General features: G+C 41.2%; 1 protein-coding gene across 1 annotated transcript; it reads right to left on the bottom strand.

Moving 5' to 3' along the window:
- Positions 1 to 8,062: 8,062 nt before the first annotated feature.
- LOC143958087 (olfactory receptor 2A12-like) lies at positions 8,063 to 10,131 on the bottom strand. The gene has a single exon (XM_077467538.1). The coding sequence runs from the start codon at positions 9,428 to 9,430 to the stop codon at positions 8,492 to 8,494; it is 939 nt and encodes a 312-aa protein (XP_077323664.1). The 5' UTR covers positions 9,431 to 10,131; the 3' UTR covers positions 8,063 to 8,491.
- Positions 10,132 to 16,607: the final 6,476 nt, after the last annotated feature.

The raw sequence follows: 16,607 nt of genomic DNA on the forward strand, positions 1-16,607 counted from the left end.
GCAGGGATGGCACTTCCAGATATATATTTAAAGGGGTGTTCCGGACGCGTTTTTTTTTTAAGTCAGCAGCTACAAACACTGTAGCTGCTGACTTTTAACCAGTTCCTGACGGGCGCACGCCGATGTACGTCGGCAGAATGGCACGGGCAGGCATATTGGCGTACAGGTACGTCTATTTTTATATGCCAGTCGCAGGTCCTGCGGACTCGATCGCTGCGGGGATACACGCGATCATCTCACGGGGCAGCTGAATGGGGAGATACCTTTGTAAACAGCATCTCCCCGTTCTGCCTAGCAATAAGGGACGCTGATCTCTGCTCCATGTGATTGGAGCAGAGATCAGTGTTCACTAACACAAAGCCCAGCCCCCCACAGTTAGTAACACGCCCCTATGAAACACTTAACCCCTACACTGCCACCCCCTGCTTAACCCCTTCACTGCCAGTGTCATTTACACAGGAATCACTGCATTTATATAGCACTGATTGCTGTATAAATTACAATGGTCCCAAAAATGTGTCAAAAATGTCCGATGTGTCCGCTGTAATGTCGCAGTCACAATAAAAATCACTGATCGCTGCCATTACTAGTAAAAAAAAAATTATTAATAAAAATGCCATAAAACTATCCTCTATTTTGTAAACACTATAACTTTTGCAAAAAAAAATCAATAATCGCTTATTGCGATTTTTTTTTACCAAAAATATGTAGAAGAATACGTATCGGTCTAAACTGAGGGAAAAAATGTTTTTTTATATATTTTTTGGGGATATTTATTATAACAAAAAGTAAAAAAGAATGCGTTTATTTCTAAATTGTCGCTCTATTTTGGTTTATAGCGCAAAAAATAAAAACCGCATAGGTGATCAAATACCACCAAAAGAAAGCTCTATTTGTGGGAAAAAAAGGACGTCAATTTTGTTTGGGAGCCACGTCGCACCACTGCACAATTGTCAGTTAAAGCGACGCAGTGCCGAATCACAAAAAGTGGTCTGGTCTTAAGCCAGCAAAATGGTCCGGTCTGAAAGTGGTTAATAAGGACACTTACCTGTCCAGCGAGTCAACAATGTCTTCCCCCGAGGCCGATCCGTCCATCGAATCGGCTGCTGGCTTTAAGAATATTAAAGTAAAGTAAAGAGAAGGAGGAGTGGAAAATTACCATTGGAAATACTCCAGGTAGAGAATTTAGTGGTAGGATTGGAGGCAAAAACAGTAAGGCTACCTAATATGAATCACTTCAGCCCTGGAAGCATTTATCCACTTAATGACCAGGCCATTTTTGCAATACGGCACCGTGTCACTTTTACTGACAATTGCACGGTCGTGTAATGCTGTACCCAAGTAAAATTTATGTCACTTTATTCCCACAAATAGAGCTTTCTTTTGGTGGTATTTGATCACCTCTAAAAATATATATTTTTTTTACTTTTCTATAATAAATATCCCCCCCCCCCAAAAAAAAAAACGAATTTCTTCATCAGTTTAGGCCAAAATGGATTCTTCTACATATTCTTGGTAAAAAAACGCAATAAGCGTATATTGGTACAGCTATTGTACAGCTGCGGCGATTCGTGCAATAGAGCTGACCTACTGCCGTATAACTATAGCAGCTGGTCGGCAAGTGGATAAGATCCCCATGTTTCCAATGGCACGAGTGGTATGGAAAGAAGCTAAGGGAATAGTAGGGTTTAGGGATATTCCCCAGGAAATTCCCATCTGGAATAATCCATCATTTGAACAGCTGAGAGTAAACCCAGATGGAAGCTTCTGGAAACAGAAAGGTGAGGTTGTATTAGAGCAGTTGTATGATCACGGAACTATGCGAACATTTGAATACCTGAATAAACAACATGATTTATCACATAAACATTTTTATAAATATTTAAAATTAAGACATGCCTTGTAGATGCAATTTGGCACATAGAATCTTAAGATATCAAAATGCCCCCTTATCGGAATTCTGAAGTCACAGGGGCGAAATGACTAATATCAATATTGTACTCACTTCTATTACAAGCTAAAATAGGCAGACAACCATCGAGACTGGGTTAACACCATCACCGAATGCGGCTCCCAGCAGGGGTCCTTGTTTTGACTGAATTCGGACCTGAAATATACCAAAAGACGCTTAGGGCCTCTGTGAAAATTCGCACCCGAGCCGCAGTGGAAATATGTGAACCGGCTCCATAGAGAAACGGTCAAAATCTGCTGCTATTGCAAATTGGATACAGGGAACCTGGCCTCAAAGTAAGAGACAAATAGCAGGTTTTGGTCCCAGAAATAACAGATAAAAAATGGGAGGAGATATGCTCCTTGAATTTGTTGGTATCGTCAACAAGGGCTAGTTTACACTTTGCTTCAAAACAAGGCTTCGGACAGGCTTTGTAAAAACTCTCTGAACGCCAAACCTCCTGTCACTAAGAAGGAAATATAGCAGGAACACATGATCTCCATTTTTCCTCCATCACATAATGATCAAAAATGGGGAAAGCAACGAGGGCGGGACTTTACATGAAGCGCGTGAGTGCAAAAAATAGATAGAATTTGGTGAACAATTGGGAAAACTTGAATTGGTTCATAAAAATTTTCAGTTCAGTAAAAAACAACAATGTAACATACATAGAGTATTAGTACCAATTCCTGATAAGAACAGATATTTACAGTAACCATAATAAAGCAATCATACAGAATCTTATGTACACAAAAATATTCCGCAGTACACCAAATTAATATTGTTGTAAAATCATGAAATATAAAATAGTGCCTGCATGACAGGTGGCTCAAATAACCTATGGGGTAGACATTACATAACAATTGTAGAGGATTGGGTAGAATTATGAAGAACACGACATTTGGTGGCTTTACACCTTTCGTGGCAGAAATGCCACTCATCAGGAGCAAGCGCTTGTCTTATCTAGAATTAGAAATATATGATATGAAAGTGATCTGGTAATTGCAAACATGAGGTAGGGTATTAATAGAAACCCCCACCCTAGGTACATGCTTACATACTATGGTTCGTGTGATGGTCTCTGGAAGGCGGGAGCCGCCGGCTATCCGGAGGCGCCTCCCCCACGAGCTGAAGTGGACGGAGCAGCGGAGGTAACCCGTAAGACATCATCCAGGGCCGGCATAAACCTCACGAGGCAGGCCTGCATGTGAATTGAAATTATATGAATGGAAGTTCAAAACAGGAAGTGCCGCCGGGTGGTGAACTGGAGTGAACGAGTGAATGTGATGCTGAGGGAGGGGAAGGGGAAGAGTGGGACATGAAGGGAAGGAAAGAAGGAAAAGAGGAGTGCGGCCACGGCTAGAGTGACCCTGAAAGTGAATGCAAATAAGTATTTAAAAGGAAAGGTGAAAGAAATAAGTGCCAATGGAAAAGCATAAACCAGATTAGGACTGTAAAAAGAAGTAGCAGTAAACAATGAGAGTACTTGATGTGTGGAGTGAACTGATAAAGGAGAGAAAGAAAAAACAATCCCCAAACAGATAAAGCACCCAGTGTAATGGAAGCCTCGAGAGCCAGTACAGCCAAGGATCCGCCTTTATGGGCGCCGCCACAAAGACCGCCCACCAGCGTCATGCCACACACACCTGGGAAGGGTGAGAAGCACTGCCGAATGGGCACTATAGCGCCTGGCCAATTGGCACAAACTCCCCACCTCTGAAATGCGCGAGTGTAAAGAATCACCAAGTCGAATGCGCTAGCGTCCAAAATGGAAGTGTGACGCTGGCGCGCTGTGGAGGCAGGTCCACCCCCCAGAGGGGGAGGGGGCACCAGACTCGTCACAGCTCCCGGATGGGAGGGAGTCCAAAGACCGGCTGTAGCGTCCGGCCAATCAGACCACCATCACCCTCAATTTTGAAGCAAAGCTGAAGCAAAGCACAACAAAACAAAAGCAAGGTGTAAACAGGACTGTAAGCTAGACACAAGAACTCCATTTTTCCTCCCTCACAGAATGGTGATCTGCCTTGTTTACATAAGCAGAACCGCCATTCTGCCTCTTCCTCTGAACGATTGCGGGGTGCAACCACAGGGGGAGCGGGTCTGTGGTGCCGCATGTGCCTCAGACCTCATGCACAAAATCACGTAACAGAATGTCATTTCACGCAGCCGGGCCACCCTGCCGCAGTATATATGTGGTCGGCGGTCCAGAAGCTTTTTAAAAAAATGTTTTAGGATGTCCCTGTTTTAGAATGTCCCGGGAAACTCTCCTTGCCTCATTTAATAACCTTTCCAGATGTCCATTTATGAACCATCACAGAACAATCTCTACATTTCAGTATTTACTTCTACATTTCACTTACCTAATTGGAAGTTATTCCGATACTTCCTCATTTGGCATGCTGCTCGATTATGCAAGCTGATCCAATCAAGAGCTTCTTACTCCATATGACTTTTTGAAAATTTCTTTCATCTCTGTATACTTACCATCTCTGTTTAGATTCACCTAAGATTGGTCAATGGTAGGAGCAGTGTAAACGTGACCTTCCCAATCTGGATAGAAAGGACTGGGAAGACTTGAAATTCCTCCAGGAATGAATTGATCCAGATTAAATTCTTACATAGGATCTCTCTCCAAAGGTCTTCTAGCTGTCCTCATTGTCAGGTAGCCAATGGAATATTTGCACATGTTTTGGACTTGCACAAAATTGCATCACTTTTGGACAGCAGTATATGGTACTATAAATACTCACTTACAACTGACCCTACTGATATCTCATGTGTTGGGCCATCTGAGTATACACAAGGATGAGCAGAGACCTCATCACACTAAATTGCTAATTTCATAGTTAATATATTATGATAAGAAAGAAATCCTTTATTGATGAATCTCTGTAAAAATAGCTTAATATTGCAAAAGCTTTGAAATGATGATTGTGATACAAATTTCTTAATTATGTCTGAGTCAGCTTAAATCAAACTGTATGATTTATTGTACACACAAAAATAGGAAAATAAGTACAGTAGTTGTACATTAATACAAAATAAATGTAGCTTCAGATAAGGTCAAAGATATGAAATAAAGTTGCTTCTAAGTAAAGTTAAATACATGTGCTCCTGGTCTTCTTGGATTTTAAAGATGGCGGATTAACCCTTTGTATGCTGAAGAGCAGCTGGAGGAACTCTGTGTGATTTTGAAGATGGATGAAAGGAGAAAGAGACTCCCTGGCTTCCAGCTAAAGCTTTTTATAAACTTTAGCATTCTTTGTTTGAAAAAAGCGCCCAAAAATATCCACTCCCTGAATACTCCTACCCCTCCCTTCCAAGGGTGGGGGTCAAGAGAGTAGAAATATGAGACCAACATCTGACTTTAAACACAGGAAACGGGCGAGGAGAAGCCAGACTGCCTTAGAACGCATCTTTCAAACAAAATATCAGTTACATAGAAAAACCTTTTAAAAGCATATATAAGATTTATAAGCTCCATCAAATGTCTTCGTGGGGCTTCAATGAGGCTTCAGTGGGGCTTCAATCGAGCTTTGCCATAGACTTTTATGGAGGCTTTGAAGATGCTTTGAAGCACAACTAAAGCATCATGGGATATCATTTTTGAAGAAAAGCCGAAGTAAAGCACAGCAAAACAAAAACAAGGTGTAAACAGGACAGTAAGCTAACCATTTTATCAGCAGGATATATAGCAGGAACACAAGATCTCCATTTTTCCTCCCTTACATAATGGTGGTCTACCTTGTTTACATAAGCAGAACCGCTGTTCTGCCTTTTCCCCTCAATGATTGTGGGGTCCAATCACAGGGGGAGCAGGTCGGCACTGGCGCCGCACGTGCTCGAGATCTCGTGCACAAAATCACATACTGGAATGCCATTTCACGCAGCCGGGCCGCCCTGCCGCAGTATATATGCGGTGGGCAGTCCGTAAGCAGTTTAAAAAATGTTTTAGGATGTCCCTGTTTTAGGATGTCCCGGGAAACTCTCCTTGCCCCATTTAATTACCTTTCCAGATGCCCAGATCTCATTACCTCCTTTATGAACCATCACAGAACAATCTCTTAATTTCAGTATTTAATGTCTACATTTCAAATACCTAGTCGGATGTTATTAGGATACTTTCTAATACGCATGCTGCTCGGTTCTTCAAGCTGATCCAACCAAGAGCTTCTTAGCCCCTGTACACACGGTTGGAGATTCAGACGGAATGTGTCCTATTGGACCGGTTTGTCGGATAATCCAACTGTGTGTGGTATGCATCGGACTGTTTCCATCGGAATATCCGTCGGACTCAATTTTCCAACTTGTTGTAAATATTTTCCGACAAACTGGTCCGATAGGACATACTCCGATCATGTGTAGAGAATTTTGATCGGACAAAGTGCCACGCATGCTCAGATCAAATTCCTACATCAAAGCTATTGGCTACTAGCCTGAACGTAGTCCCGTCGTAACGAAATTACGTCATCACGTTCTAAATGATCGGATTTTTCGACAACTTTGTCCGACCGTGTGTATGCAACAGTTTCGGACAAGATCCAACGGACAAAATCCGACGGGCAAAATCCGACGGATTTGGTTGTCGAAATCTCCGACCGTGTGTACAGGGGCTTACTCAATATGACCTTTCAAAAATTTCTTTCATCTCTGTATACTTACCCTCTCTGTTTAGATTCACCTAAGATTGGTCAATGGTAGGAGCAGTGCAAACGTGACCTTCCCAATCTGGATATAAAGGACAGGGAAGACTTGAAATTCCTCCAGGAATGAATTGATCCAGATTCAATTCTTACATAAGATCTCTCCCCAAAGGTCTCTTAGCTGTCCTCATTGCCAGGTAGCCCCTGGAACATATTTGCAAATGTTTTGGACTTGCACAAAATTGCATCACTTTTGGACAGCAGTATATGGTACTATAAATACTCACTTGCAACTGACCCTACTGATATCTCCTGCATTGGCCCATCTGAGTATACACAAGGATGAGCAGAGTCCTCATCACACTAAATTGCTCATTTCATAGTTAATGTATTATGATAAGAAAGAAGTACTTTATTGATAGTTCTTGCCCTTACCACCCAAAGTGTCTTCTAGGGAACTGTCGGTTAATGATGCCTTGCCTATGTATAAGTTAATCTACATCAACAAAAATTGAAAAAAAAAAATTGATAAGATTTAGTTGCCTTGGACAAATCAGTAAGGGGCCTACACATGACTCTCCTGGTCAAATGGAGTCTCCTTGTCTCCTTCTTCCCCTTTCTTCTTGTCCCTTATTCCAACCTCCCTTATCTGCTGATTTATCTGAAATGAACCATCCAGATTGGCTTACTTGATATTTAGGGTGCATACCAAATAGCCATACCTTTAATATTGTCTGGTTGTTTATGTTACTTATTCCACATGTAATAATAAATAAATCCTTATGTATGAATTAAAAAAAAGGAAAAGGCGCTAAATTATGATGGATTTTGGGATGCATGCCTCAGAAAACATGAGTTTTACACAAAGATTTTCTAATCTAATTCCGCGTAAACACGGTCGGATTTTCCGGCAGAAAAAGTCTAAATCTTTTCATCGGATATTCCAATCGTGTGTGGGCCTCATCTGACTTTTTTTTTTTTTTTTTTTTTTTGAAAATTCTGACGGACCTAGAAATAGAACATGTTTTAAATCTTTCCAACGAAATCAATTCCTATCGGGAAAACCGCTGGTCTGTATGCTGTTCTGACAGTCCAAAAACGACGCATGCTCTGAAGCAAGTACTAGACGGCAGCTATTGGCTACTGGCTATTGAACTTCTTTTTTCTAGCTCCGTCATACATATTGTACTTCACCGCATTCTAGACAGTCGGACTTTGGTGTGATCGTGTGTACGCAACACAGCTTCAGCGGAACTCCGTCGGAAAAACCTTCAGAGTTTATTCCGACGGGAAAATCGTTTGTGTGTATGCGGCATAATGGTCTTCTTTGGCATTTAAAAAGTCCTATTCATTTAGTTAAAATGTTTTTTTTTCTACTATTAGAAATGCTGTATAGAATGATCACCCATCCACCCACTGAGTACAATATATTGCTTATCAACCATAAAGATCCAACGTATACCAAAACCTACAATGGGGGTTCCTGTACTTGGGAGAAAAAGGAGAAAATAATTTGGTGAAAATATTTGAACAAGTATTATACATTGCTCATAAATCAAACTAAAACTGCATTTTTTCAGATGTTTCTCTATTTGTCAGTTTTTAAAGAATCTGATTTGAGTATTTATAAATAATGTGTTCTAATGAAAAGCCTTGTTTATGCATAAAAATGGTAGACATTTTAGTTACAGAGTTATTTTGAGGATACGGTAATCAAAATGTATTGAAATGGTTACATTTGGTCTGTGGGTTACAATGACCCCTGATCATGCAATTGTAAGTACAAGTATGAGTCCCTGACATGTTTACATTTTATAAAGGACATTACTAACATTTTTAAACAACTGAAAATGTCCCGGAAATACAAAAAGTGTCAACGTTTCCAATAATATTTTCATCAGGATGCCTGGATCAACTTTAAGTGATAATAAGTCCTCATAAGTGCCTCCATGAGATCTTTGTTCCTCAGGCTGTAGATCAGAGGATTCAGCAATGGGTTAATGAGGGCAGATATGACTGTAAACAGTTTGTTTAAATTGACCATATTGCTGGAGGAGGGAACAAAATAAATAAAAAGTAAGGAGCCATAAAAGATGAAGACCACGGTGAGGTGTGATGAGCAGGTGGAGAATGCTTTCATCGTTCCCGTCTTGCTACAGATTCTAAGGATGGTACTGAAAATAAAGACATAGGGAAGAAATGTCAAAAGAAAGAATCCCAATAGAATACTACCACTTAATAAGAATACAACCATTATGTTTATGAAGGTGTCAGTACATGTAATTTGATATAGGTGTGGAAGGTCACAAAAGAAGTTGTGGATGGAAGTTGTTCTGCAGAAGGACAATCTGAGCAAAAGTAAAGTATGAACCAAAGAGACAGAACATCCTCCAACCCAGACCAGAGAGGCCATACGAGTACAGACTCTCCAAGACATAATTAGTTTGTAATGTAGGGGGTGGCAGATGGCAATGTAGCGGTCGTAGGACATAGCTGAGAGCAATAAAAGTTCTGAGCAAGCAAAAGAAGAGTACAAGAAGACTTGGGATATACAGGCAGGAATGGATATTGAACTCCTTTTTGTGACCAAATCAAAGAGCATCCTTGGTGCCGTCACTGATGAATAGGACATGTCCAGAAATGCCAAGTTGGCAAGAAAAAAATACATTGGGTTGTGCAGATTGTAGTCAGTGAGGACCAAGAAAAAAATAAGAAGGTTTGTGATCAGAGTCATCAGATAGATCAGAAGGAAGAGCAGAAAAAGTCCATTCATGGTCTGTGGATCGTCTGATAGACCCACAAGAGTGAAAAAGGAAATCTCTGTCACATTTCCCATAATATTCTTTTTTTTTCCTCTGTTTACATTTATGGACAGATCTGAGGTTTAAAATGAAAACCCGTACGGTGTACCTACACATTACACCCAGGTTTACATGTGGGCATTTTTACCAGCGAATGATTTATTCTTATATAAAATGTTGGCATTCCCCTCAGGACAGTCTGCTGTGCTGTAAGAACACAAAGCTGAAAGTCTCATAAAAGGTCTCCTAAGATGTCATTTATAACACCTTGGGAGCCCCTTTTCTATAATTGAGAACAGTCTTTAAAATTTGAATTTAGAATCCCCTGAAAGTGTTTTTAACTTTTTGTCACCTATTTTATTTATTGGTTAGTGGACAGAGTGATATAAAACACTATAAAAGGAGCACTACTTTTCTATTTGCCTCCATCATTTTGTAGCTAAATTTTATAAGGGTTGTCGATTAAAAACATAGTTGAATCCTACAGCTGATAGTCAGTAAGGAAAGTAAATAACAACATTACAATGATCGAAAACTGAGGCAGGGATGACACTTCCAGATATATATTTATATTACCTGGCAGGGCAGTTAAAACAGCTACCGACATGGATAATACAGTAAAGAGAAGGAGGAGTGGAAAAGTACCTATTGGAAATACTCCAGGTAGAGGATTTAGTGGTAGACATGTGCAGAGTAAAATATTTTGTTTTGGAATTTCGTTTTCGTCCGAAAAATTTATTTAGTTACTCCCGAAATTCGTTTTTATTTATTTTGTTTTTCGTTCAAAAATTGCATTCGTCCGAAAATCCACATGAATTACGGTCGAATCTGTCTTTGAAGGCTTATGGTGTCTGTCGAATGTATAAAGAAGATTAGACGGAGCTAGTATATAGCATACTTCGTGTGAACTTTAGAACCCTAGTAAAGTCTATGGGACTCCAACGTTCAAAATCGAAAGTGCTAATTTTAAAGGCTAATTTGCAAGTTACTGTCCTAAAAAGTGTTTGGGGACCCGGGTCCTGCCCCAGGGGACATGGATCAATGCAAAAAAAGTTTTAAAAACTGCCGTTTTTTCGGGAGCAGTGATTTTAATAATGATTAAAGTGAAACAATAAAAGTGTAATATTCCTTTACATTTCGTAGGGGGGGGGGGTGTCTACAGTATGCCTGTGAAGGGGCGCATGTTTCTGGTGCTTAGAACTGTCCCTGCACAAAGTGTCATTTATGCAGGAAAAAAAGTCCTTTAAAATCACTCGCAGCTATTATGAATTGTCGGCTCCGTAATACAGAGAACACTCATTGAAAGTCATTGATAAAAAAAAATAAAAAAAAATAAAAAAGCATGGGGGTCCCCCAAATTCAATTACCAGGCCCTTCAGGTCTGGTATGGATATTAAGGGGAACCCTGCGTCAAATTTAAAAAAAAATTTGACGTGGGGTTTCCCCTAAATATTCATACCAGACCCTTTATCCGAGCACGCAACCTGGCAGGCGGCAGGAAAAGAGGGGGGGATGAGAGAGCGGCCCCCTCCCTCCTGAACCGTACCAGGCCACATGCCCTCAACATTGGGAGGATGCTTTGGGGGTCTGTGACCCCTCAAAGCACCTTGTCCCCATGTTGATGAGGACAAGGGCCTCATCCCCACAACCCTGGTCGGTGGTTGTGGGGGTCTGCGGGCGGGAGGCTTATCAGAATCTGGAAGCCCCCTTTAACAAGGGGACCCCCAGATCCCGGCCCCCCTGTTTGAAATGGTAAGTGGGTACAAAAGTACCCCTACCATTTCACAAATAAAGTATAAAAAATAGTTAAATAAGACAAACACACTTTTGAAAAATTCCTTTATTAAAAATAAAAAAAATTAAAAAAAGATTCCAGTGGTGGTAATCCACTCTTGCTATCCAGCGACGGACGATCATCTCTCCGGGGTCCAGCGAGGGCTCATCTGAATCAGCGCAGCGAATCCATCCATCTTCTGTCTCCACGGAGGAGACACTGCGGGGATTCCGGCAGCCTGACGTTTCTTATATGCGGAGGGCGGAGCCACCCCTCACCTGACCCCGCCCTCCTCTCACGCAAGGGGAAACCTGGGCTTCCCCGTGATGTATGGGTGACCCGGCCCCCCTTTGATGTAACGGAAACCTGCCTGTGTTACATCAGAGGAGTGTGGGGTCACCCATACGTCACGGGAAACCCCGGGTTTCCCCTTGCATCAGAGGGGGCGAGTCAGGTGACGGGTGGCCCCGCCCTCCGCATATAAGAAACGTCAGGCCGCCGGAATCCCTGCAGTGTCTCCTCTGTGGAGACAGAAGATGGATGGATTCGCTGCGCTGATTCAGATGAGCCATCGCTGGACCCCGGAGAGATGATCGTCCGTCGCTGGATAGCAAGTGGATTACCACCGCTGGAATCTTTTTTTTATTTTTTTTTGTTTTTAATAAAGGAATTTTTCAAAAGTGTGTTTGTCTTATTTAACTATTTTTTACACTTTCTTTGTGAAATGGTAGGGGTACTTTTGTACCCCCTTACCATTTCAAACAGGGGGGGCTGGGATCTGGGGGTCCCCTTGTTAAAGGGGGCTTCCAGATTCTGATAAGCCTCCCGCCCGCAGACCCCCACAACCACCGGCCAGGGTTGTGGGGATGCGGCCCTTCTCTGCATCAACATGGGGACAAGGTGCTTTGAGGGGTCACAGACCCTCAAAGCATCCTCCCAATGTTGAGGGCATGTGGCCTGGTACGGTTCAGTAGGGAGGGGTGCCGCTCTCTCGTCCCCCCTCTTTTCCTGCGGCCTGCCAGGTTGCGTGCTCGGATAAAGGGTCTGGTATGGATTTTTAGGGGGATCCCCCTGTCAATTTTTTTTAATTTGACGCGGGGTTCCCCTTAATATCCATACCAGACCTGAAGGGTCTGGTATGGATATTTAGGGGGAACCCCACGTCAATTTTTTTTTTATTTGACGCAGGGTTCCCCTGAATATCCATACCAGACCTAAAGGGCCTGGTAATTGAATTTGGGTGACCCCCACGCTTTTTATTTTATTTTATTTTTATTTTTTTTTATCAATGACTTTTAATGAGTGTTCTCTGTATTACGGAGCCGACAATTCATTATAGCTGCAAGTGATTTTAAAGGACTTTTTTTCCTGCATAAATGACACTTTGTGCAGGGACAGTTCTAAGCACCAGAAACATGCGCCCCTTCACAGGCATACTATAGACACCCCTCCCCCCCCGTACGAAATTTAAAGGAATATTAAACTTTTATTGTTTCACGTTAATCATTATTAAAATCACTGCTCCCGAAAATACGTCCGTTTTTAAAACTTTTTTTTGCATTGATACATGTCCCCTGGGGCAGGACCCGGGTCCCCAAACACTTTTTAGGACAGTAACTTGCAGAATCTTTTCTCTCTGTCAAATCTTTTTTCTCTGTCGAATATTTTCTCTATATAATCTTGGACTAATAGAGGTAAGGTTAGGCACATTCGACCACAGGTTCTATAGACAGATTGTTGTCAGAGTCATGTTGAATCTCCTATTCTATATCGAACTGTTGTAACAATGAAAACGAAAATAAAGCATTTATTTATGTCGGATCTTTCGTTTTTCGGATTCTGTGCTTTCATTATCGTTTATCAAAACGAAAATGAAAATAGCTGAAATCCGGACGAAAATGCATTCGGACGAAAACCAATGCACATGTCTATTTAGTGGTAAGATTGGTGGCACAAACAGCAAGGCTACCTAAAATTAACCAATTCAGCTCCAGAATCACCAGGCCATTTTTTGCGATACAGCACTGCGTCATTTTAACTGACAATTGCACACTCATGCCATGCTGTACCCAAGTAAAATTTATGTCCTTTTTTCCCCACAAATACAGCTTTATTTTGGTGGTATTTGATCACCTCTGGGGTTTCTATTTTTTGCGCTATAAACAAAAAAAGAGCGACAATTAAATAAAAAAAATATATATATTTTTTACTCGCAATGGTGTGAACCCAGCCTCGAAGTAAGAGACAAATGGCAGGTTTTGATCTCAAAAATAACAGATAAGAAATGGGAGGAGATATGCTCCTCGCACTTGTTGGTATCCTATCACCAATGGATAATAACAAGATGACACAATTGTATATAATGCACCAGATATATATATTAGCCCCATTAAACTATATAAAATGGGTAGAAGGCCAACAATAGAATGCTTGCGGTGTCATTAAGATGAAGCAGATTTCTGATTTTCTGATTTGATACGGTCATGTAGGGGGGCAATGGGATATTGGAATCAAGTGTAGCACAAGTGTAGCACTAACCCCCGAAGGAGCTGCTGAATGTTTCTGGGCTTACCAATTACCTCCACTAGCTCGTACTCGTTGTTCTTGTCTAGGCGTTCCCAGGGTTGTTGACCCAGTAACTGTAGAGATCGACTTTTTTTTTTGTTAGGATTTTTATTTTGCGTAAAACAATTGAACAAACTCAGTCCCTAAGTTGGGAATAGAGGGTATCAGAGTAAAGTTTAGCTCAGGTGCTTGGGACTGCTGACTTCAATAAAAGTCTCTCTCTCTTTGTACACAATCCAGGGAATAGCCACTCGCAACTGGATTCTTTAACTGTTGGATAAATCCTTAAGTTTGGGTTTAGCAGCCAACAGGTAATTCTAGCTTTTTCAAAGTCTCTCTCATAGACTTGGTTGGAAACTTGGTTATGACTGGAAGGATAGAAGTAAACCTTTCTTACTGTACCAGAATCTTTCAGCCATTCCGGCGATTCTGTAGGAATTGTGGATTCAATCAGTGTCCATGGTAGCTCAGTTTCCAGCCTCTTACCAAACAGCCAGCTTTGTGCGTGGTTTTCTTACTGAAGAGCCCTCCCCTGGTCGTGTGTAGAGTTGCTGGGCCTCTCCAAACTCGAGATGGCACCAAAACACCTTAGAATCCTCCTTCCAGTTACTGCACCTCGAACTAGTCAGTTCTGAGGCTCGGAAACGGATGGATCTGCACCCCAGGCCACGAGGGCCCCTGTGGGCTGGTCAGGAGGACCAGGACCACGGAGTCAGCAACAACTTCTGGCCCGGAAAACAGAACCACATGACTTCGGCACTTTAAGTATCCGCTCCTGGATTACGCAGTGAGACAAACTGATTGGCTCCGAGATGAAGATTGGTACCCAGTGCATCCAACCAGACTGCGTTCTAAAGCCTCCCACAGGTGTACAACCCCACCTATGACTGGGCAGAACTTCTATACAGCCCAGCCAAACGAATGCCAAAGTACAATTTAGCACAATTAACCCCAAAAATTACTATAGTTTTGAAATTCTGAAATGATTGAAGACCGGTGCCTTGTACCCCTGAAGTGTGTTTGTTGGGGGTGTTGGATGATGAAGAATGGTCAGGACTTGAAAAAGATCTTTTTTGCAAAAACAAAAACACTTTTTTAGGCTCGAAAGCAATTTGCTAAAAGATGGAGGCCAGTTATAACTCCTTCTATCAGAGAATGGATGAATGCAGCTAATCATATCATAGCATATGAAAAAGTTATATATGAAAGTTGGGGGAAATCTACAGAAATATCAGAAAATTTGGAGTAAATGGTTTGGTATGGAAGAGACTAGTGAGAGGTAGATTAGATGTACAGAATGATTAATGTAGAAAATTGTAAATGTAATTTTTATTATTATGTATGTTTTTGATATGTAATAAAGAGTATGAGAAAGTAAAAAAAAGAAAAAAGAAAAAAGAAGGAAGTAAAAATTTTCCAGGATCAACACAGCTTGGTAGAAGTGACAACAGTCCAAAATTCAGAAACATAAGACACAGGTAGATTATAGAGTATGATCTGAGTGGCTCTATACCATCATGCACCTCATCCCGCTTAGCAAAATTGTAAATACAGAGGAATGGGATTATAATGGTGCTAATGACAAATGGTTCATAACAAGTTGAATAAAAAAAAAAAAATGTCTTTATTAATACAAAGATAAAAATATAAACAGGGGATAATGAAGTAGTTAAAATCAATGGTGGAGCATATACAAATTACATATATTGGGTTGCTGGTGACCCACAAGGGAAAAGAAAAGATGGTCACATATGGAAATTGAATCCCAACATGTTTTGTCAATGATGGCTTCCTCAGGGGATCGTGTGGGACCACCACAATAATCCAGCTCTAACATAGAAGGCAAAAAAATATATAAGTGAAAATACATAATAAGACAAAAATAGACTTTGTTATGACCTCAGGGAGAGGCAGGGGGCACTCGTAAACCCATCTGTTTTTTAAATTTTGAGCATAGTAAGTGTATATGCTCTACCATTGATTTTAACTACTTCATTATTCCCTGTTTATATTTTTCTCTTTGCATTAATAAAGAGATTATATATATATTTTTATTCGACTTATGATCCATATATTTACAATAAGACACAGGTAGCTGTCTAAGGGCTAGTTTACACTTTTCTTAAAAACAAAGTTTCGGACAGGCTTTGTTAAAGCTCTCTGAATGCCAGTGAAAGTTCCTGTCACTAAATAAAATGGTTAGCTTACAGTCCTGTTTACACCTTGCTTTTGCTTAGTGCTTCGGTGGGGCTTTAATGCGGCTTCCATGAGGCTTTTTGTTGGAGCTTCAATGAGCCTTTGGTGAGGCTTTGATGAGGCTTTGGGGAGACTTTTTGAGGCTTCAATGAAGCTTCAATGGGGCTTCAATCAAGCTTTGCCATAGACTTTTATGGAGGCTTTGAAGATGCTTTGAATCACAACTAAAGCAAAATGGGGTATCATTTTTGAAGCAAAGCTGAAGCAAAGCACAACAAAGCAAAAACAAGATGTAAACAGGACTGTAAGCTAACCATTTTATTAGCAGGATATATAGCATAGCAGGAACACAAGATCTCCATTTTTTCCTCCCTCACATAATGGTGGTCTGCCATGTTTACAGAAGCAGAACCACCGTTCTGCCTTTTCCTCTGAACGATTGCAGGGTCCAATCACACCACACATGCCCCAGACCTCATGCAGGAAATATGTACCAGAATGTCATTTAATGCAACCGGGCAGCCCTGCCACAGTATATATGCGGTGGGCGGTCCAGAAGCGGCTTAAAAATGTTTTAGGATGTTCCTGTTTTAGCATGTCCCGGGAAACTCTCCTTGCCTCATTTGATAACCAAATGCTCATATCTCCTCGCCTCATGTATGAACCATCACAGAACA

The sequence above is a fragment of the Lithobates pipiens genome, unplaced genomic scaffold (assembly GCF_037356315.1).
Source record: "Lithobates pipiens isolate NorthernLeopardFrog02 unplaced genomic scaffold, aLitPip1_a1.2 Scaffold_56, whole genome shotgun sequence".
NCBI classification, from domain to species: Eukaryota; Metazoa; Chordata; class Amphibia; order Anura; family Ranidae; genus Lithobates; species Lithobates pipiens.